Source organism: Procambarus clarkii, chromosome 51, assembly GCF_040958095.1.
Source record: "Procambarus clarkii isolate CNS0578487 chromosome 51, FALCON_Pclarkii_2.0, whole genome shotgun sequence".
Classification (NCBI taxonomy): Eukaryota; Metazoa; Arthropoda; class Malacostraca; order Decapoda; family Cambaridae; genus Procambarus; species Procambarus clarkii.
The window spans coordinates 3,046,340-3,070,406 of record NC_091200.1 but is presented as its reverse complement, the minus strand read 5'-3'; the positions used below and the strand labels follow the sequence as shown (position 1 = coordinate 3,070,406).

General features: G+C 41.2%; 1 protein-coding gene across 1 annotated transcript in view; it reads left to right on the top strand.

Annotated features, from left to right (window-relative positions):
• LOC138351872 (zwei Ig domain protein zig-8-like) overlaps positions 1-23,541 on the top strand; it is a 42,888-nt gene extending 19,347 nt beyond the window's left edge. The window contains exons 2-6 of the mRNA XM_069303879.1: positions 8,302-8,558; positions 9,487-9,691; positions 12,922-13,020; positions 17,543-17,734; positions 21,541-23,541. Coding sequence (XP_069159980.1) covers positions 8,302-8,558; positions 9,487-9,691; positions 12,922-13,020; positions 17,543-17,734; positions 21,541-21,650 — 863 coding nt within the window. The 3' untranslated portion in view covers positions 21,651-23,541. The remainder of the gene's footprint in view (positions 1-8,301; positions 8,559-9,486; positions 9,692-12,921; positions 13,021-17,542; positions 17,735-21,540) is intronic.
• The last annotated feature ends 526 nt before the right edge of the window (positions 23,542-24,067 follow it).

The following is a 24,067-nucleotide window of genomic DNA, read 5'->3' as shown; positions in this document are numbered from 1 at the left end:
TCTGGAATATCGTTTAAATATATCAGAAAAAAAGATAGGTCCAAGTATAGAGCCCTGTGGGACTCCACTGGTAACTTCTCGCCACTCTGATGTCTTCCCCCTCACAGTTACTGTTTCCTGCGTGAGCTGTGTGAGAGCAAGTGAGGAAGAAGTGGTGTAGATGAACAGGTGCGTAAGGTCAGTGTTACAATGTAGTGGTAATGAGTTACGCTTATTGGGAGATTAACAACACGAGGCTGAGGCTGAGGCATAACTATGAGGCTGCTCCACAGAGCCATAGATCTCACAGAGGGCACAGCCCACATGCCTTCTTGTCTGAGGTTTTAACAATTACTCACCGAGTCACGTTTAGGCTGGCCAGCGCAGTTTTCTGCACCGCGCACTTGCAACTGACGCCCATCCCGCCTCCTTGATAACGTTAATAACGAACCGCCAGCTTAAGTCTATAAATTCGCCTTCAGAGCCTCGATCCTACGAGCTCGGAGGCGCACAGTTGCAACCGCAACCCAGTACAATAGTTGTGAATGATTTTGTTGCATCAGGAACTCCTTTGTCGGTCCAAAATCATCTCAGAAATTGTCTTCACCAGCGTCGACGTCTTCTCGCAGCTTCCAGCGAGGGGACAAACTTTCCCAGAAGATTGATTAACTGTCAACCTGGGATTTACACAGACTGATATCCGCCCACCACTAAGGTCAAGACTCGAATCCTTGCGGACCTTGCCACCTCCTGCAATCTCGAGGTAGGTCTTGGCCAATCACATTTCGCCACTGTGGTGGGGATGTGGAGACCCGGAGTCTTAATTGACTCACCGGAACTAATCAAGAGCTCAGAGCTAAAAGCACGTCCATCTTACCTCCCTCTCTCTTCCTCTCTTGACGTAAAAGAATGACTCGTTTGGCGGGGGACTCCGCCACTCAGAACACTCCGACCACATTATCCACAACCCACCCTCCCTTCTCTCCCTCCCCCATTCAGGCAACAGTTGTACACACACCTGCCTCGGACGGTACTCTCGTAGCCAGCGCACACACATGTGGCCCTTGATAACGAAGGCACACATAACTTGTGAGAGAGACGGTAAAAATAAAGAAATAGCGAGGTCGTGTTTCAAATTAGTGGGACAGGGGGCGGATGAGAAGTGACGGCATTCTGTCGAGACAGGTGTGTGGGAGAAGAGGATTGGAAGAACAAGTGACGGGAAGCTTGTGTTAGCTCCAACAGGGGTTGGAGGACACGTATAGTAGAACATTTGTGGGAGAGCAGGTATGGGAAAACTGGTGTGGGAAGACAGGTAGGGTAGGAAGAACAGGTACTGGATGGCAGGTGTGGGATAATATGTGTGAAAAAACAGCTATGGGAAAAAGATGTGGGGGAACAAGTGTGGGAAAGCTGGTGTGGAATATGTTGTGGGTGTGAGAGGCCAGGTGTAGGAATATTATGTGTGAAAACACGTGCGTGTGATAACACGTGTGTGAGACCAGGTGTGGAGGAACAGGTGTGGGGAGACAGGTGTGGGAGAACAGTTGCAGGATCAACATCATGAAAAAAACAGAGATCTAACACAACCCATCTGTGTTATTTCACATATAAAGTGTATCTATTTACCATACGTCCTTTATTGCTTTACGATAAAGCTTTCCTCGGAACTTTAGTAAAACTTTTTTCGAATTTTGGTAAAGCTCTCTAGTAGATTTTTAGTAAAGCTCTCCCACACTTTTAGTAAAGCTCTTTCACAGAGTCTTAGTAAAGTTTTCTCAGAGTATTGGTAAAGCTCTCTCATATACTTAATAAACTTTCTCACAGTCTTTGTAAATCTCTCACAGAGTCTTAGTAAAGCTCTCTTACAGTCTTAGAAAAGCTCTCTCACAGTCTTAGTAAAGTGTCTTACAGTCTTAGTAAAGCTCTTTCACAGTGTTATTAAAGCTCTCTTACAGTCTTAGTAAAGTGTCTCACAGTCTTAGTAAAGCTTTCTTGCAGAGTCTTAGAAAAAATCTATCACAGAGTCTTAGTTAAGCTCTTCACATATTAATAGTAAAGCTCTTCGCAAAATCTTAGTAAAGCTCTTTCACCATTATTTTGCAAAGCTCTCGACAAAGTTTTAGTAAAGCTCTCTTTGAAACTTTATTGAATCTCTCAGAGAGTTTTATTGAAGCTCTATCACAGTATCAAAACAAAGCGCTCTCACAGAACCAAAGTAAACTTCTCTTACAGAGTTTTTGTAAAGCTCTCCCAGTGAGTCTCAGTAAAGTTCTCTCCAGAGTGGCAGTAAAGCTTTCTCCAGTGTGGCAGTGAAGCTTTCTCCAGAGTGGCAGTAAAGCTCTCTTCAGAGTGGCAGTAAAGTTCTATCCAGAGTGGCAGTAAAGCTCTCTCTCCAGTGTTACAGTAAAGCTCTCTCCAGAGTGGCAGTAAAGCTATCTCCAGTCGTAGTAAAGCTCTCTCCCTAGTACTATTAAAGCTATCTCCAATTTTTGTAAGGCAATCTCTGTGATCTTAGTAAAGCCTCTAGAGTCTCTGTAATGCTCTGTCTAGAGTCTCAGTAAAGCTCTCTCTAGGGTCTCAGTAAAGCTCTCTCTAGAGTCTCAGTAAAGCTCTCTCTAGAGTCTCAGTAAAGCTCTCTCTAGAGTCTCAGTAAAGCTCTCTCTAAAGTCTGAGTAAAGCTCTCTCTAGAGTCTGAGTAAAGCTCTCTCTAGAGTCTGAGTAAAGCTCTCTCTAGAGTCTGAGTAAAGCTCTCTCTAGAGTCTCAGTAAAGCTCTCTCTAGAGTCTGAGTAAAGCTCTCTCTAGAGTCTCAGTAAAGCTCTCTCTAGAGTCTGAGTAAAGCTCTCTCTAGAGTCTCAGTAAAGCTCTCTCTAGAGTCTCAGTAAAGCTCTCTCTAGAGTCTCAGTAAAGCTCTCTCTAGAGTCTCAGTAAAGCTCTCTCTAGAGTCTCAGTAAAGCTCTCTCTAGAGTCTCAGTAAAGCTCTCTCTAGAGTCTCAGTAAAGCTCTCTCTAGAGTCTCAGTGAAGCTCTCTCTAGAGTCTCTCGTCTGGCAGGAAGGTCGAGCGTCGTGTAAACAAAATTGTTGACGTCAGAGGAGAAACTTTTTGGAACTCATTAATTCTAATCAGGAAATTCTCCGGATTATTTCAGATTTCCTGTAAAAATATTTCGTAAATGACTAGCATGCCTGATCTCGGTCCCCTAAGGATGGTGAACTGTAGCGCCGTCGGCATATGACCCGGTTTCGATTCCCCGAGAGGGATTATGAGACCTTTGGACTCAAGCCTCCCACCACAACACGATTTGTCCACACCCCTCCCATACGTATTTTCCACTTGCCATTTAAATTTTCACGTGTCATTGGAGCAACACCTGTGTGTGTAAGAGAGAGGGGAGCATCCATACATGCTCCCCTCTCACATTGTAAACACCCTTCCCATCTCGCTAAAAACACCTCGTAACTACACAGCCACCGAGCAGTTCCCCTCTGGTCATTGTGGGCATCTTTCTCCATCTCAGTACAAACATGAGATCACTGTTCGTCTGTGGTGGGAGAGGAACGCGTGGTTGGTTAATCAATCAGTATTCTGTCCCCACCTTGTTTTTCCTCTTCCTTTCCTGAAGTACTGTCCCATCCCGCCCTTACATCGCATTTGTTGGCCCTTCAGTGCTTCTGATCTTTCACATATTATCATCATCACCCTTCACAGCCCCCGTCTTTACCACTTTCAATCCCATCCCAAAATGCCAACCAACCAGCCAGCCTGCCAGCCAACCAGGTAGCTAACCAGCCAGCCAGCTAGCCAGCCAAGCCAGCCAGCCAGTCAGCCAGCCAGCCAGCCAGCCAGCCAGCCAGCCAGCCAGCCAGCCAGCCAACAGCCCTTACGTTCAGCAGAATATAATTTCCTATCCTCAAACAGAATGCACATTTTAATATAAAACGAAGCAATGCAAGAGATAGAAAGACGCTAATGACGGGTACTTGCAACAGATTTTTGACAAATAAAAAATAAAATTATATTCTTTATTTTATTGGACATCAAACGATTATTACTCCTTTTTATTATAATTTATCAAATGCCATTATAATTTCAATAACGCTCCTGGCAGTAAATTTAAATAGAAAGCGTTTTCATGTTTTCTGACCTTCTGACATTAATTTTTTTTTACAAAAATCATATAAATTTTGTTATTAACATCGATGAAATGTGAACTTACTCATTTTCATTTTTTTAATAATTACTTCTACACGATATGTGAATTATTTTATCTTTTCTATGAAGACAATTCATAATTGCACTCATGTTTATCTGAAGCGTGATGCTGTGGTGGATAGATAACTAGGAGAGGTACCCGGCTGTGCCCGGGGATAGTCTGCTGTTCTCCCTACCTTCCAGTCCATCCCTCCTCTTCCTTCCCACCTCCTGCTTCTCTCCCATCTTACCTCTTCTTTTCCCACCCCTACCCCCCTCTCTCCTCTCTCCTCTGCAGCCTCGAACAATCACTTGGTAAGCATACTGCTTGGCCTAGTATTCAAGGCCCGATTTGCCTAACTGGCAGAGTGATTTTCGTTATTTTCAGCAAAAATTTTAAATTATTTGATTTAAACTAATATTATTATATTATATAAAGAACTTGAAATAGTACCTTAATTATATTAGGTTGGCTAGGTTAGGATAGGTTAGGCTTGGTCATATCTCTATTTTCGTTTTAACTCCAATTAAACCAAAACGTAAATCATATCTAACATAATGAAAAGCTTTATCATTCGATAAGAATTTGTTTAGAAAAATATATAATTTAAGGAAAACTCGACTTTTTAGGGAAATAAGACCTTGCATATATATATATATATATATATATATATATATATATATATATATATATATATATATATATATATATATATATATATATGTCGTACCTAGTAGCCAGAACTCACTTCTCAGCCTACTATGCAAGGCCCGATTTGCCTAATAAGCCAAGTTTTCATGAATTAATTGCTTTTCGACTACCTAACCTACCTAACCTAACCTAACCAAACTTTTTCGGCTACCTAACCTAACCTAACCTATAGAGATAGGTTAGGTTAGGTTAGGTAGGGTTGGTTAGGTTCGGTCATATATCTACGTTAATTTGAACTCCAATAAAAAAAATTGATATCTTACATAATGAAATGGGTTGCTTTATCATTTCATAAGAAAAAAATTAGAGAAAATATATTAATTCATGAAAACTTGGCTTATTAGGCAAATCGGGCCTTGCATTGTAGGCTGAAAAGTGAGTTCTGGCTACTAGGTACGACATATATATATATATATATATATATATATATATATATATATATATATATATGTCGTACCTAATAGCCAGAACGCACTTCTCAGCCTACTATTCAAGGCCCGATTTGCCTAATAAGCCAAGTTTTCATGAATTAATGTTTTTTCGTCTACCTAACCTACCTAACCTAACCTAACCTAGCTTTTTTTGGCTACCTAACCTAACCTTACCTATAAATATAGGTTAGGTTAGGTTAGGTAGGGTTGGTTAGGTTCGGTCATATATCTACGTTAATTTTAACTCCAATTAAAAAAAAATGACCTCATACATAGAGAAAAGGGTTGCTTTATCATTTCATAAGAAAAAAATTATAGTAAATATATTAATTCAGGAAAACTTGGCTTATTAGGCAAATCGGGCCTTGAATAGTAGACTGAGAAGTGAGTTCTGGCTACTAGGTACGACATATATATATATATATATATATATATATATATATATATATATATATGTCGTACCTAATAGCCAGAACGCACTTCTCAGCCTACTATGCAAGGCCCGATTTGCCTAATAAGCCAAGTTTTCCTGAATCAATCTATTTTATCAAATTTTTTTCTTATGAAATGACAAAGCTTCCCATTTCATTATGTATGAGGTCAATTTTTTTTTATTGGAGTTAAAATTAACGTAGATATATGACCGAACCTAACCAACCCTACCTAACCTAACCTAACCTATCTTTATAGGTTAGGTTAGGTTAGGTAGCCGAAAAAGTTAGGTTAGGTTAGGTTAGGTAGGTTAGGTAGTCGAAAAACAATTAATTCATGAAAACTTGGCTTATTAGGCAAATCGAGCCTTGCATAGTAGGCAGAGAAGTGCGTTCTGGCTACTAGGTACGACATATATATATATATATATATATATATATATATATATATATATATATATATATATATATATATATATATATATATATTGTATCTAGTAGCCAGAAGTCAGATGCTTGGTGCTAGACCAAGCATCTAACTTGCAGCTTTGGACAAATAAACAGAGTGACAAACATTCTCTCTCTTGTAGCACACATTATATATATATAATTATGAATGCAGTCATATATACATACAAACATTTATACATACGTAGAGATGCCACGAACAGATGCCGAACACATACAAACGTGCATATGAGTATCTACCCACAAGACATACACATACACACGCTAATTTTGAGAGAAAACACAAAATATAGAGTAAAAGAGAATAAGAGTTCTCGAACCAAACAAGTAATTACGTTTACAGGCGAACAACACCAGTGATCCTCTTTGACCAGACCTAAAGTGAGAGCATCCACAGGCCGGCGTCAGGGCGCCCAAACAACGGTATTTGCTGTTGTGGGGAAGTATTCCTCCCCCAGACAACGGTATTTGCTGTTGTGGGGAAGTATTCTTCCCCCAGACAACGGTATTTGGTGTTATGGAGAAGTATTCGTCCCCCCAGACAACGGTATTTGCTGTTGTGGAGAGGTATTATACCCCCAGACAACGGTATTTGCTGTTGTGGGGAAGTATTCTTCCCCCAGACAACGGCATTTGGTGTTGTGGAGAAGTATTCTTCCCCCAGACAACGGTATTTGCTGTTGTGGGGAAGTATTCCTCCCCCAGACAACGGTATTTGCTGTTGTGGGGAAGTATTCCTCCCCCAGACAACGGTATTTGCTGTTGTGGGGAAGTATTCTTCCCCCAGACAACGGTATTTGCTGTTGTGGGGAAGTATTCTTCCCCCAGACAACGGTATCTGGTGTTGTGGGGATATATTCTACCCCCAGACAACGGTATTTGCTGTTGTGGGGAAGTATTCTTCCCCCAGACAACGGTATTTGCTGTTGTGGGGAAGTATTCTTCCCCCAGACAACGGTATCTGGTGTTGTGGGGATATATTCTACCCCCAGACAACGGTATTTGCTGTTGTGGGGAAGTATTCCTCCCCCCAGACAACGGCATTTGGTGTTATGGAGAAGTATTCCCCCTCCCCCAGACTGGAATCACTATTTGGTACTGTATTTAAATATTATCTATAGTTATAGCTACAAAAAAACTTATCTCTAGGTAATATGCTTCGTCAGAGCTTAATCAGGAGGTGGAGTCCATCAGCACCTCGGCTCCCATGATGGTAGACGTCCTGAGGGTTACAGCCTCTCAGACCTCCATGTTCTCACGAAGACTCTCTTCGTCAATTACCCGCTCCACATACACGAGGGAAAAGGGACCACACTTCGCCGGTCCGCCCTCATCAAGAAGTGTATAACGCAAGTCAATACGAACCCGTATATCTTTTGTCAATCTTTGGCGGCTTTGTTTACATTTTTGGTGGTTTTGTTTATATTTTTGGCGGTTTGGTTTACATTTTTGGCGGATTTGTTTACATTTTTGCGGCTTGGTTTACATTTTTGGCGGATTTGTTTATATTTTTGGCGGTTTGGTTTACATTTTTGGCGGCTTTATTTACATTTTTGGCGGCTTTGTTTACATTTTTGGCGGATTTGTTTACATTTTTGGCGGCTTGGTTTACATTTATTAAATCGTTCACACGCTCCAGAGCACCAGAAGCATGTTTATAACAATGATAACATTTGTTTGGGAAGTTTCGATGCTCCTACACCGTTTAATAAAGGAAGACAAAGCCGTCAAAGATTGAGAAAAGGTGTAAAGGTTCGGAAGTACTTGGGTAAGTGTTTGTTGAATATATGTCGTGGAGCTTTTACGAAATCGTCATGAGTGTTGAAGACGGGCGGCAAAGACGTCACTTTTCTTTCATTTCATGTGTAAGGAGTTCGGTTATTTGCGTTCCACCGCGGTATTGCGTCTCATTCTCTGTACTCTCTCTTTTTTGCATCCAGCGAGCCGGTAGCAATTTTCCGTATGCGGCTGGAGGCCGGATATCAGTCGGCCACAATTTCCTGAACACGGATTTCAAAGACAGCCCCACCGCAATAAATACTCGTATTAGCTAATAGTCAGGAGTTGACGTATGTATTTGCTCTTAGTTGCAGTGGTTGGTGGGAGTGAGGCGACCCACGCCACCCAGACGGACCAGGCGAACCCCAGAGAGCTACAGAACGTGATCCACAACCTGAAGCAGGAGCCTGGAACCGGCACCAGCGAAGGGTCGCTCAACGAGAACAACGATGAGAGGGAACGAGAGGGACCCAGTTTCCTGGAGCCCCCCACCAGGCACGTCACAGTCAGGGCCGGCCAGACCGCAGCCCTCACCTGCATAGTCAAGCATTTGGCCAACAGGCAGGTAAGCGACAGGTCGTATAGGTAGTCAACATAGAGATATATACAACGTAACGTGAGCATAATTTCTCGGTGATGTATTCACTGAAAGTTTATTATAGTTCTTGACTAAAATATACTTCATGGTTGCCAGTAGGCTTTCGGGGTGGACCTAATAACCCTCCAGAAGTTGATAGGCTGCACCCGGAACACCAAATTAAAAGTTAACAAATAGAAACTTGCAAAGTTAATTAAATAGAAAGGAAGAACTGGACATGTTCATCAATAAGAATGTTGGGTAATATATATATATATATATATATATATATATATATATATATATATATATATATATATATATATATATATATATATATATATATATATATATATGTCGTACCTAGTAGCCAGAACACACTTCTCGGCCTACTATGCAAGGCCCGATTTGCCTAATAAGCCAAGTTTTCCTGAATTTATATATTTTTTCTTATGAATTGATAAAGATATCCATTTCATTATGAGTTAATTTTTTTTTAATTTTATTTAAAACTAATGTAGATATATGACTGAACCTAACCACTGACAGATGTCCATACTAACTGGTGTCCAGACTGACATGTGTCCATACTAACTGGTGTCCAGACTGACATGTGTCCAGATTGACAGATGCCCTGACTGACAGATGTCCAAACTGACAGGTGTCCAGCCTGACAGGTGTCCAGACTGACATGTGTCCAGATTGACAGGTGTCCTGACTGACAGATGTCCAAACTGACAGGTGTCCAGCCTGACAGGTGTCCAGATTGACAGGTGTCCAGCCTGACAGATGTCCAGACTGACAGGTGTCCAGCCTGACAGGTGTCCAGACTGACAGGTGTCCAGGATGACAGGTGTCCAGACTGACAGGTGTCCAGCCTAACAGGTGTCCAGACTGACAGGTGTCCCGTACACAGGTGTCGTGGATCAGGGGTCGCGACCTACACGTGCTCAGCTCAGGTCAGGTGACCTTCTCATCAGACTCGCGGGTCAGCGTCACTCACCTGAAGGACTCGTGGACCCTGACCATCAGATACTCTCAGCCCCGAGACGCCGGGAGCTACTCCTGCCAGGTCAACACCCAGCCCCCCCTCGCCTCCTGGTACAACCTCACCGTCGTAGGTCAGTCACGGGTCACTCTTGGTACAACCTCACCGTCGTAGGTCAGTCACGGGTCACTCTTGGTACAACCTCACCGTCGTAGGTCAGGCACGGGTCACTCTTGGTACAACTTCACCGTCGTAGGTCAGTCACGGGTCACTCTTGGTACAACCTCACCGTCGTAGGTCAGTCACGGGTCACTCCTGGTACAACCTCACCGTCGTAGGTCAGTCACGGGTCACTCTTGGTACAACCTCACCGTCGTAGGTCAGTCACGGGTCACTCTTGGTACAACCTCACCGTCGTAGGTCAGTCACGGGTCACTCTTGGTACAACTTCACCGTCGTAGGTCAGTCACGGGTCACTCCTGGTACAACCTCACCGTCGTAGGTCAGTCACGGGTCACTCTTGGTACAACCTCACCGTCGTAGGTCAGTCACGGGTCACTCTTGGTACAACTTCACCGTCGTAGGTCAGTCACGGGTCACTCTTGGTACAACCTCACCGTCGTAGGTCAGTCACGGGTTACTCTTGGTACAACCTCACCGTCGTAGGTCAGTCACGGGTCACTCTTGGTACAACTTCACCGTCGTAGGTCAGTCACGGGTCATTCCTGGTACAACCCCAGGACTTCGGCCTTTATATCATATGCAGCATATGGCATAAAGGCCAAAGTCCGTGTATCCTTCAGGAACTTGGACAAAGGGCAATCAAAGCCCTATATGCAGCAAAGGTGAGACCCACTCTTGAATATGCATCTCCAGCATGGAACCCCTTACTTGAAAAAGACATGGTGAAACTAGAAAAGCTCCAAAGATATGCAACGAGACCCCTTTCTGAGATTAACGAATTGAGCTATGAGGAATGACTGAGAAAATTGGACCTTACCACACTGGAGGAAATGAGATGTAGAGGGGGACATGACAACAGCATTCAAGATTCTAAGAGAAATTGATAAAGTACACAAATCAGTTTTGTTCATAGCTAGGAACAGCAGAACAAGGGGGTCATAGAGGGAACTACAGACACATATCTGTCGTATAGAAATAAATGAGAACGTTTACAATGTCAGAGCTGTCAATAAGTGGAACAGGTTAGATGTACAAGTCGTTACAGCTAATTCGATTCAAAATTGTATATGTGAACATTATAAAAGCGTGAGAAATGAATCACGTCCTCTGTACGTGAATCTGTATCAGTCCCCGTGGTGCAGTGGTAAGACACTCGCCTGGCGTTTCGCGAGCGCTTTGTCATGGGTTCGTATCCTGGTCGGGGAGGATTTACTGGGCGCAAATCCTTAACTGTAGCCTCTGTTTAACTCAACAGTAAAATGTGTACTGGGTTGTAAAAACGATTCTTCGCGGCGGGGATCGTATTCCAGGGAAATGGAATTTTGGAATAGCCCGAAACGCTACGCGTACTAGTGACTGTACAAGAATGTAACAACTCTTGTATATATCTCAAAAAAAAAACTACATGCAGTAATCTAAGGACGTTCGGAAGGCGGGGCCAACCCTGGAAACACAAACCGAAACTGTCTCTATTTTCCACTTGTTACAACTAGTAATAAAGTTGTTACATCTTGGCTTAACGTGTTTATGACGTATTAGAACGGTGTTACAACTTGCTATATTGGTTGTTATAACTGGTTAGGAGGTGTTCAAACTGGTTCGAACGTTGTACCAACGTCGTAGTTTCGGTGTGTGTTTGGCGGGAAGAAGCCTAGTTCGACCACACAAGAACATCTAGGTGAGTACACACTGTTTCATTAGTAACCAGCAATAGCTCCTGACTGGAAGAGCACCGGAACACTGACTGTGTCTACACACGGAACACTGACTGTGTCTACACGACAGTCTCCTGGATCAATAACTGCCTCTGGACGGCGGCTCCTCGTCATAGTTCAGACTGTGTAGCAGTCTGAACTGTTCTGTAACAGTTAAAAATATCTTGAGGCAAAAATAATATTTGCTCTTCTCAAACTTAAAGATTCACAATTTTCTTTGTCGGAAGAAATGCAAATGAGCTTGGCTTAATGTAAGCAGGTCTGAACAAAAAAAAATTATATTTCCTCGAGCTGGAGAATATTATGTTCCATATTCATCAGGATATTCATCAGGATATTCATCAGGAAAGGAGCTGAATACCGAGTGAGTTCTCAACCAAAAAATATCAATCTGATGCTAAATCACACAGTAGAAGAGAATTAGGAACTAGAAACTATTTGCCGACTTATATTTGACAGTCTATCGAGACTCGCGTTTTTCTTAGGAGACAAAAGTCAATGTTATCACGAATTCTTGCTTAAACTCAAATTTATATTCAGTCAAATCATTTGAATATGTCAGTGTTCCAGCACACGACCCCGTACCGTGCTCCTGGACCTTCCACATGGGCAAGTCGAGAAACTTTTCTGGGGAATGTTTGAAAAATCTCATAGGAAAATATGAGACTAAGGAATCACTTAAGGAAAATAAGACCTACATAAGAAACAAAGACCTACGTCAGCCATATATATATTCCAGCATAATCTTCCCGGCTATTCCCATCTTCATCTTGTATTGGCACTAAAGCAGTTGTCTGGGAACGGGAAAATGCTACATTAAATAATTTTTGTCATTAGATTCAGCAGGTTCAGTTAAGTACATGTAGGCTACCTTAAGGGAACTTGCGAGAATGATGACTGAGGTTGAAGGGAGTTCACCGCTGTTGAGGTATGAGGAATGACTGTGATGTCAGGTGACTGTGAGCTAAGGTGATAATAGGTTGAAACCATACGAATGCCAGGTTTAGTGGGTATTACAATGCCAGGTTTAGTGGATATTAAAATGCCAGATTTAATGGGTATTCAATACCAGGTTTAGTGAGTATTACAATGCCTAGTGTATTAGGTATATTACCAAGTTTATCGTCATTTGCTCCTCTCTTGACATTCCACGATTAATACAAGACGATAATTGGAGAAGCCAGTGTATATTTAATTGATGTTAATACAAACGCATTGAAACTGTAAACAAAATACAAAGTACGTAGACAGTCTGTCTTTTGTTAACATTTGTTGTAATGAAACGGATGGGTTAACAGTTTATTGGTTACATTACAGTGTCTGTCAAAAATTGACCATTTTCTGCCACCAGCTGCAATCTTCACATGGTAGTAGGACCCGTTTGCAGGTATTGCAAGCTGCATGCACCTGGATGTTATACACCTTGAGCTGTACTTGAGATGTTTTGGTGTGTGTGTTTCCTCAGAGGCTCGGGCCAACATCTTGGGGAAGGAGACGATGTACGTCCAGATGGGCAGCACCGTCAGTCTTGAGTGTGTCATCAAGGAAGAGCTGGTCATCCCTGGTGAGTTATGTGTCCATGTGTCATCCCTGGTGAGTTGTGGGTTCATGTGTCATCCCTGGTGAGTTGTGTGTTCATGTGTCATCCTTGATGAGTTGTGTGTGTCCATGTGTCATCCCTGGTGAGTTGTGTGTCCATGTGTCATCCCTGATGAGTTGTGTGTCCATGTGTCATCCCTGGGGAGTTGTGTGTCCATGTGTCATCCCTGGTGAGTTGTGTGTCCATGTGCCATCCCTGGTGACTTGTGTGTCCATGTGTCATCCCTTGTGAGTTGTGTGTCCATGTGTCATCCCGGGTGAGTTGTGTGTGTCCATGTGTCATCCCTGGTGAGTTGTGTGTCCATGTGTCATCCCTGGTGAGTTGTGTGTCCATGTGCCATCCCTGGTGAGTTGTGTGTCCATGTGTCATCCCTTGTGAGTTGTGTGTCCATGTGTCATCCCTGGTGAGTTGTGTGTCCATGTGTCATCCCTGGTGAGTTGTGTGTCCATGTGTCATCCCTGGTGAGTTGTGTGTCCATGTGTCATCCCTGGTGAGTTGTGTGTCCATGTGTCATCCCTGGTGAGTTGTGTGTCCATGTGTCATCCCTGGTGAGTTGCGTATCCACGTGTCATCCCTGATGAGTTGTATGTATCTCATTCATATATGCATACATAAGTTTTAAGCACGTATTTGCATGAAATTTGTCGACGCGAGAAAAAGTGCCAATGTGGAAGCCAATATTCCCTACGTTACTTACCTTATACATGGAATATTTTGAGACTAATCTTCCCAGCAAAGTATAATATGGAAATGCTGGTTGTCTGGAACATAGATGTGATGACATGCTTGGTTTAGGTATTAATTCTTCCTAAACAATTCTAGATAACTGAGGTTTTGATTTTGATTTTGAAATTGTTAACAACAATATTTTTCCTACTTTGGATGTTGTATTAATTGTATTATTTTAAGATTTAAATTAAGGGTCAATTTGTATTAATTTAAGTTTTAAGTTCCATTTATATAAGAGCAAGGCAGGATTAAAAATTATGCATTTAGGAAACCCTAACACGTACAATATAGGTTCATGTGTATGTTGTAATCCAGATATTTTCTTACAGAAATCTGTACTTGTGTATATATACAGGAATACATGTTACAAAGACTCAAATATTTGTAATGAGAGATTAAACGTTATCTCAGATAGTGACTGTGTAATCAATACATTCTATAACCTATAGATTCTTTAACTCAGTGGCGTGGCCAGGACGATGTTCTGTGGTACGAAAGATGAACAGCCGTATAAGGAAAATATATTGGCGTCCTCCAGAACGCTTGGGCACAGATATATCACTGAAAGTGTCCCTTCCCCAAGGAAAATTAATGACAGCTTTTTTATGTGAACACTTTGATGATTCAACTCTAGAAATCATGTTGCTCTAGAAATCATGCTGGATGTATTACACTGTTGAATATCATGTTGATGAGTCAAAGAACACATCAGCTCACAACTCAACGTGAATACAGTGTCATCTGTCAGGAGTTTGACACTTTATTTTACTGTCATCTGTCAAGAGTTTTATATCGAAATGAATAATTGTAAATGTTAAGTTTGTGAAATAATGAACTGTGTAGCATCAACTCTCAAGAGTGTGATACTCTATTGCACAGTGGCAGCTGTCAAGTGTGCGATACTGTATTATAGTGTCAGCTGTCAAGTGTGTGACACTGTATTACTGAAGTCAGCTGTCAAGTGTGCGATACTGTATTACTGAAGTCAGCTGTCAAGTGTGCGATACTGTATTACTGAAGTCAGCTGTCAAGTGTGCGATACTGTATTACTGAAGTCAGCTGCCAAGTGTGCGATACTGTATTACTGAAGTCAGCTGTCAAGTGTGCGATACTGTATTATTGAAGTCAGCTGTCAAATGTGCGATACTGTATTCTATAGTGTCAGCTGTCAAGTGTGCGATACTGTATTGTATAGTGTCTGCTGTCAAGTGTGTGATACTGTATTGTATAGTGTCAGTTATAAAGTGTGCGATACTGTATTGTAAATGTCAGCTGTCAAGTGTGTGATACTGTATTGTATAGTGTCAGCTGTAAAGTGTGCGATACTGTATTGTATAGTGTCAGCTGTCAGGTGTGCGATACTGTATTGTAAGTGTCAGCTGTCAAGTGTGCGATACTGTATTATATAGTGTCAGCTGTCAAATGATACTGTATTGTATAGTGTCAGCTGTCAAGTGTTTGATTCTGTAGTGTAGAGTATCAGCTGTCAAGTGTGCGATACTGTATTATATAGTGTCAGCAGTCAACTGTGTGATACTGTATTGTATAGTGTCAGTTGTCAAGTGTGTAACACTGTATTGTATAGTGTCAGCCGTCAAGTGTGTGATTCTGTATTGTATAGTGTCATCTGTCAAGTGTGTAATACTTATAATCTATCGTATAATGCTAGTTGCCAAGAGAGCTTTGCTCTATTTCAACATAACATAATATTTAACCAGTATATAGATCAGGATAAAAAAATTGTGCAACAGTTAATTAGACAATTTACATAACGTATGGTAATTATATATAATTCAATGAACAATAGTTTATTAAAATTATATATAATTCAATGAACAATAGTTTAATATTTTTGAGGTGCATTCCCAATGGCCGGCTTGGTTGCAGGGTTCACGTAACCTACATTATTCAGAGGTGAAATTAGTGTGCAAATTGTTGTATGTATTAATATCTATATCTATTAATGGATATATCGATGTAAATCTACAAAAGAATGTATCTGTCTGTGTCTTTACGAGGCTAGACGCTTGGGCCAAGTCTCACATTTTAAGGGGATTTTTGTAGGGTTGGTGCAACACCTGGGCTGGTCGGAGTCGGCCCAATTGCCCTTCATTAAGAATATCGGCACTTATATCGTCCCCCTTTGCGAATTCAGGAAATCTGAAATCGTTGATATGTTTTCCCAAGAGTTTTTGAGTAGGTTTCAGAATTTCAAAATATTCCATAGCGATAATAGTAGTAATAGTAATTGTTATTTATGTAAAGTACATTCATTTGACAAGAGATACAGTATGTATTCGAGAGAGAGAGAGAGAGAGAGAGAGAGAGAGAGAGAGAGAGAGAGAGAGAGAGAGAGAGAGAGAGAGAGAGAGAGAGAGAGAGAGAGAGAGAGAGAGAAAGAGAGAGAGAGAGAGAGAGAGAGAGAGAGAGAGAGAGAGAGAGAGAGAGAGAGAGAGAGAGAGAGAGAGAGAGAGAGAGAGAGAGAGAGAGAGAGAGAGAAAGAGAGAGAGAGAGAGAGAGAGAGAGAGAGAGAGAGAGAGAGAGAGAGAGAGAGAGAGAGAGAGAGAGAGAGAGAGAGAGAGAGAGAGAGAGATGGAGAAAGTGTAAGCCTATCTCCCAACTGAGATGATTTGGAACGTGTCAAACTCTGTTCAAGAAAATATATCCACAGGACTGGTGCTGTGGTACACTACCAAGAGAGTCACCACAGTATTGCTCCTCCACAGTACTGGTGCTGTGGTACACTACCAAGAGTCACCACAGTATTGCTCCTCCACAGGACTGGTGCTGTGGTACACTACCAGGAGTCACCACAGTATTGCTCCTCCACAGGACTGGTGCTGTGGTACACTACCAGGAGTCACCACAGTATTGCTCCTCCACAGGACTGGTGCTGTGGTACACTGCCAGGAGAGTCACCACAGTATTGCTCCTCCACAGGACTGGTGCTGTGGTACACTACCAGGAGTCACCACAGTATTGCTCCTCCACAGGACTGGTGCTGTGGTACACTTCCAGGAGAGTCACCACAGTATTGCTCCTCCACAGGACTGGTGCTGTGGTACACTGCCAAGAGAGTCACCACAGTATTGCTCCTCCACAGGACTGGTGCTGTGGTACACTACCAGGAGAGTCACCACAGTATTGCTCCTCCACAGGACTGGTGCTGTGGTACACTACCAGGAGAGTCACCACAGTATTGCTCCTCCACAGGACTGGTGCTGTGGTACACTACCAGGAGAGTCACCACAGTATTGCTCCTCCACAGGACTGGTGCTGTGGTACACTACCAGGAGAGTCACCACAGTATTGCTCCTCCACAGGACTGGTGCTGTGGTACACTACCAGGAGAGTCACCACAGTATTGCTCCTCCACAGGACTGGTGCTGTGGTACACTACCAGGAGAGTCACCACAGTATTGCTCCTCCACAGGACTGGTGCTGTGGTACACTACCAGGAGTCACCACAGTATTGCTCATCCACAGGACTGGTGCTGTGTTACACTACCAGGAGTCACCACAGTATTGCTCCTCCACAGGACTGGTGCTGTGGTACACTACCAAGAGAGTCACCACAGTATTGCTCCTCCACAGGATTGGTGCTGTGGTACACTACCAGGAGTCACCACAGTATTGCTCCTCCACAGGACTGGTGCTGTGGTACACTACCAGGAGAGTCACCACAGTATTGCTCCTCCACAGGACTGGTGCTGTGGTACACTACCAAGAGAGTCACCACAGTATTGCTCCTCCACAGGACTGGTGCTGTGGTACCAGGGCGACAGACTGGTGGACCGGGACTCCGGGAGGGTGAAGGTGGTCACCATTGTGGGTAACGTGACCACCAGTACACTGACGGTGGCCGGGGCCACGCGCCATGACTCAGGCAACTATTCCTGCTGGCCTTCTGCAGGCCGCCCTGACAACGTCATCGTCCACGTCATACAAGGTACCTATAATGCTCCGACTTCACACATGGCAACTATAATGCTGTCACCTCATTATAACTACAATGGTCTCATAGTATCTACAATGCTTTCACCTCATAATAACTACAATGCTGTCATAGTATCTACAATGCTGTCACCTCATAGGAACTACAATGCTGTCTCCTCATAAAAACTACAGTGCTGTCATGGTAAATATAATGCTCCGACTTCACACACATGGTAACTATAATGCTGTCACCTCACACATTATCATCCCTTCTATAATGGACAGTCTGTAATTTTTCTTGAACATATTCACAATTTTTATAATTTGTTTCCCCTTAGTCGTAAATATTATTTTTTGTAATTAATATAAACATATTTTCCGACTCGTGTTATCATTATAGCTCACGTAACCTCTTCACGTTAGTAAATAAACATCTCATTACGAACTGCATAATATTTAGTCAATTTTTTTCATGTAGTATATATATGTAAGTATATATGTAAGTATATTGCTGACCGTGTTGAATAATGCACTAGGGTCCCTAGTTGCATGTGCTGTTGTTATCTCTTTGGTCAGCTGATTCAGAACGTAGGTCAGCTGATTCACAGCGTAGGTCAGCTGATTCACAAGAGTAGGTTAGCTTATTGAGATGGATTTTGTGTTAACTGCTTCATAGTTAATTATGATACCCGGGACCTTTCTAAATAAAATGAAATACGGGACCTAATAATTTGATAAGTAAAATTTATTTACTGTTTTCAATGAAAACATTCTGCCCTCGGAGCTTTGTACTCTGCGAGAGTCAGCTTACCAAGTACCAGGAAGCGGTGAGTCAAATCACCCTTAATACAACACGCTATAGCCCTTAACCTATCATATAAAGACATGAGATTAAGGATAAAGGAGTGAGTCAGCTCACCAGTAACTATACTGGTGACTATAACATGCTATAGCGCTTCAACCTTCATGTAAGGATGTTGACCAATCCACACACTAGAAAATGAAAGGACGACAACGATTCGGTCAGTCTTGGAGCATTCTCAATCGACTTGAGAATGGTCCAGGACGGACCGAAACGTCGTCGTTCCTTCATTTTATAGTGTGTGGATTAGTCAACATACTTCAGCCACGTGATTGTGACTCATCGCCTTCATATAAGGCTTATTCACATGAGTGTGGGGGTGAGTCAGGTCTTGGGGGGACGGTTGCAACAGCCAACTACTTGACTTGCAGACGAGGCAGGAGGATGTGAGCACCTCCTCAGAATCTGACCCCCAGTGGGACCAGCGGGGGTTTGCTGTCGGAATTTAAGGTTTTAGCGTATGGCGCAGGAGGGATGTGTGGCGGGTGCTGCCTGGAATACTGATGGCTCCCTCGTTCACTGCTACACGCCTCGCCTGCTTTTCCGATTGATGCTGTTTGATTTCGGTTCTGCTCCGAGAGACAGAGATGGGCAGACACACATTCATGCTGAGTTATATATATATATATATATATATATATGCAGTATGTGCATATATAAGGTACTCAGTAGGTTAGCACCTACTCATAGTGCCAGATTATCATCAGGCACACTAGGCATAGTAGGGCTAGGGCCTACGAGGTAGTAGGCACCTACGAAAACTGAAACTAGAATTATACTTCCTCTTTTTAGACGATATTAATGACTCATGGCAGTGGTTATTTTTTCCACCAGCTGGGCTGTTTCTGCTTTCTGTTGGGTGTGGCTTAGCTGTTCAACATTCAAGAGGTTCTCTCAACATTCAAGAGGTTCTCTCTTGAGGTTCTCTCAACATTCAAGAGGTTATATATATATATATATATATATATATATATATATATATATATATATATATATATATATATATATATATATATGTATATATATATATATATATATATATATATATATATATATATATATGTATATATATATATATATATATATATATATATATATATATATATATATATGTATATATATATATATATATATATATATATATATATATATATATATATATATATATATATGTATATATATATATATATATATATATATATATATATATATATATATATATATATATATATATATATATATATATATATATATATATGTCGTACCTAGTAGCCAGAACGCACTTCTCAGCCTACTATGCAGGGCCCGATTTGCCTAATAAGCCAAGTTTTCCTGAATTAATATATTTTCTCTAATTTTTTTCTTATGAAATGATAAAGCTACCCATTTCATTATGTATGAGGTCAATTTTTTTTTATTGGAGTTAAAATTAACGTAGATATATGACCGAACCTAACCAACCCTACCTAACCTAACCTAACCTATCTTTATAGGTTAGGTTAGGTGAGGTAGCCGAAAAAGTTAGGTTAGGTAGTCGAAAAACATTAATTCATGAAAACTTGGCTTATTAGGCAAATCGGGCCTTGCATAGTAGGCTGAGAAGTGCGTTCTGGCTACTAGGTACGACATATATATATATATATATATATATATATATATATATATATATATATATATATATATATATATATATATATATATATATATATATATATACTAGTGAGTGATTCTCAAAATCAGTTAATTATATACACACAATATTCACATATTTATTTTATTAAACCTCTGTGTTAGACCAAGATAGTGCATCGTCCCAATATGGCACCGTGACAAAGTCTAATTTGTTTTATTAAAACAAAATAATTGTTGGTAATTTTAAGAATAATCCCTTCTACAACAACCAGCTCGTTTAACCACAGCTCACTTCTAAATCCCTACTTTTATTTGTACTGTATTTGCCAATATGGAAAACTGTTTTAATTAGGATTTCGTTTAGTTTTTAATTTTTCCAGCATATTTATTGCTTAGCCCTTGGCATGATGGAAACGAATAGTGAACATTTATATACATTTGTAATTCTGAAATACTGCAACCCTATCCAAATATTTTTTGCATTGGGTGAACTGACTCAGTTTATATATTGAATTACCCTGAAATACATGTACATGTTAGGCTCACCTGACCCCGTACATAAATTAGGTTGAACTGGACTCGTACATATGTGAAGCTTGGGATGACCCCGTGTACGTGCTGGGTCACATGACCCCGTATCTATAGTTTACATTCCTTGACGCTGTGTACACGTTAAATTGACCAAAACCACTTTAGATGGAATTGTTAAATAGACTGGTGTGATCTGGGGCTGGAGATTCTGATAGCTGACTAGCGTTTGAAATAATTGTTTGTGATAAGAGATATGTTGTCATTACAAGTAGTGACAATATATATCTCTTATCAGAAGAGAGAGAGAGAGAGAGAGAGAGAGAGAGAGAGAGAGAGAGAGAGAGAGAGAGAGAGAGAGAGAGAGAGAGAGAGAGAGAGAGAGAGAGAGAGAATGATAGAGTGAGAGTGAGAAGAGGGAGAGAAAGAGAGAGAGGCCAGACAGAAAGACAGGATCAGACAAAGAGACTGATAAATAGTTTTAACGATAGTTCCTCTATTAGAGTTCTCTATGTGATAATTTCAAAGAACATTCTTATGAAATAAATGAGCTCCTAAGAGCAGGCTTCAAATGACCTAAGGCAGAATAACAGCTCTGGTTTGCAGCTTCACTAGGTACGTCATTAGACAGCCCTTATGAACCCAACCCCTAGTAAAAAAAAAAAAAATCCAAGCAAGCAGGGAACCCATTTAACCCATTTAACCCCTAGTTAAAAAAAAATCCAAGCAAGCAGGGAACCCATTTAACCCAAACAACAACACTAGAGTAACACGTGTCATCACTTCTACCCCCTCAGGTGACCCGCCAGCTGCCATGCAACATGGCAACTCAGCCACCTGGGTCTCCACCGTCCTGCTGGTGCCCGTTGCCTCCCTGCTGACACTGCTCCTGCTCCTCCTGACGTGACAGTGATCTGCTCCTCGCCCTGCTGACGGGACGCTCATCTACCTGACCTTCCAGCCTCTCCACTTTCATCTCCATTTGCTGCCTCAAGTCGCCTCTACCACCGTCTTGCTCCTGGATCTCAAAGACGTGTGTAGAGCGGCAGAAGTGTACCCAAGGCGTGTGTAGAGCGGCAGAAGTGTACCCAAGGCGTGTGTAGAGCGGCAGAAGTGTACCCAAGATGTCTCTCTCTCCTCCTGGTGTAAACTATATCTTCTCAGCTCAACCCTAAGTTTAACAAGGACACAGGAGGTCACCAACAAACACAATTACCATTACCCCCCGACACAGACCAAAAACTGGTGACTGATTCGTTAGTGTCATGAAATAACATTAAGCGATCATCCTCAACATATTTACGTCAAAACTCTATGAGTAATGAGTTATTCCCTCCTGTATGTCGGAGCAAATCAAGGGACAATAGAAATATTCAACATAGAACACGAGGGAAAAACAGGCTGGGAAAACACGTGCAGTGGGGTATGGTGTTTTATCTGCGTTGCGTGTGACATGACATATGCAATATGTGTGGAATGACACCTGCACCGTGTTTAACGGCGTCATGGACCTCACTGTCAAATTACAGGTGTTTGAGTCAAATTCAAAGCTACGTAATATCGACCCCTTCCTTGGACTAATGGGTTGTAATAGGTCAGCTGGGTTTTACTAGGTTAGGGAAATACCGCTACAAATCTGACGCTCGTCAAACTGTGGGAACAATGAGCACTGATGTTACCTAAAAAAAAACACCTACCTGCGAAATGTTTCATACAATCAACAGATGTTTTTGCACCGTCAGCAGCTGCAGAGCAACTGACGTATGTTGAAGATCAGCTCTATAGTCTTGACCGCTGACGAATGTGATTTCTCAAAATATTTAATGAACCCTACTTTGTATGTTAAATATATTCTCCTTTACGTCAGGATATATATATATATATATACAACACGTAAAATATATGTAAATCTAACAAATGATGATTCCTGCAAGGGGCCTGATAGCTGAGCGGACAGCGCTCGCGATTCGTAGTCCTGAGGTTCCGGGTTCAATCCCCGATGGAGACAGAAACAAATGGCCAGAGTTCCGTTCACCCCTGATGCATCTGTTCATCTAGCAGTAAATAGGTACCTGGGAGTTAGACAGCTGCTACGAACTACTTCCTAGGGGTGAGTAACAAAAAATAGGCGGGGAATTAATCCGTAATTAAAATTACGCGGGGAAGCTAATCCCCGAAATCATCTCAAGATAACCTCAAGATTACATATTTCAACCATTCATAAAATATCACTCAGACATTTCGGTATAAAAAAATCTTAGAAACCACTTGAATTGTTTTTAAAATTCAGTTCAAGGAAAATATACACGTGCTAAGATAGAGTGAGGAGTGTTATCGTGCACTAATACAATCTTTGTCTTGCCAAATTACACGTGACAAAACTGTCAGAGAAAGAAAAAAAAGAGATATTGTTCACAGACAAATAACAGTTTGAAGACAAGAAATGAGAACATTGCTTTCTGCACTGATTGTTATCATACTCTGGCGAATGTCGACATGTCAGACTGTCTACATAAGTGACATTCAACACTTTTCTTACACTTTGATACACTTTCCAATGCAGTTTTATAAAAGCCTATATATATATATATATATATATATATATATATATATATATATATATATATATATATATATATATATATATATATATATATATATATATATATGTATGTATACATACACACTTATGTGTAATGTGTGCATAATTAGATGCCGATGACTACAATTACCGTGGCAGAAGGATATAATGATATGAAAATTGTGTTTTCATCTTTCTGTTGCGGCCTCAGATCCCTATTTTGAAATAAATGTGTACTCAAACTTTGTTTAATATTTTAACCTTTTATAAATAACTTAATATTGGGGGATAACTGCCCCATGAGTAGAACTATTTGTAGGCAATCATCACTATTATATAGCAATCATATTACTAAGATATCATAATAATAATAAAAATTTTATATTGTCATCTTTAATATAAACAGCCAGCAGTAGTATAGAAAATTAACGATATTCGAAAGACAGGTGTATGACTAAAATAAAGCTTAACACAATATACACATGTATAATGCCGCCATAAAGTTGACCACTACATACGCATGGATGTAATGCCTTCATATTGCTGATAGCTACACACGCAAAAGTGCACAGTCTCTCTGGACCCTCTCTACAGCCAGTGGGTACAAGCACTAGTATTATTGGTGATTAGAACTTAAATACTAAAACACTAACATACAATGCATCCCTAAGAAAGCGCACGAGAGTTTACACACAAACACACACACACACACACACACACACACACACACACACACACACACA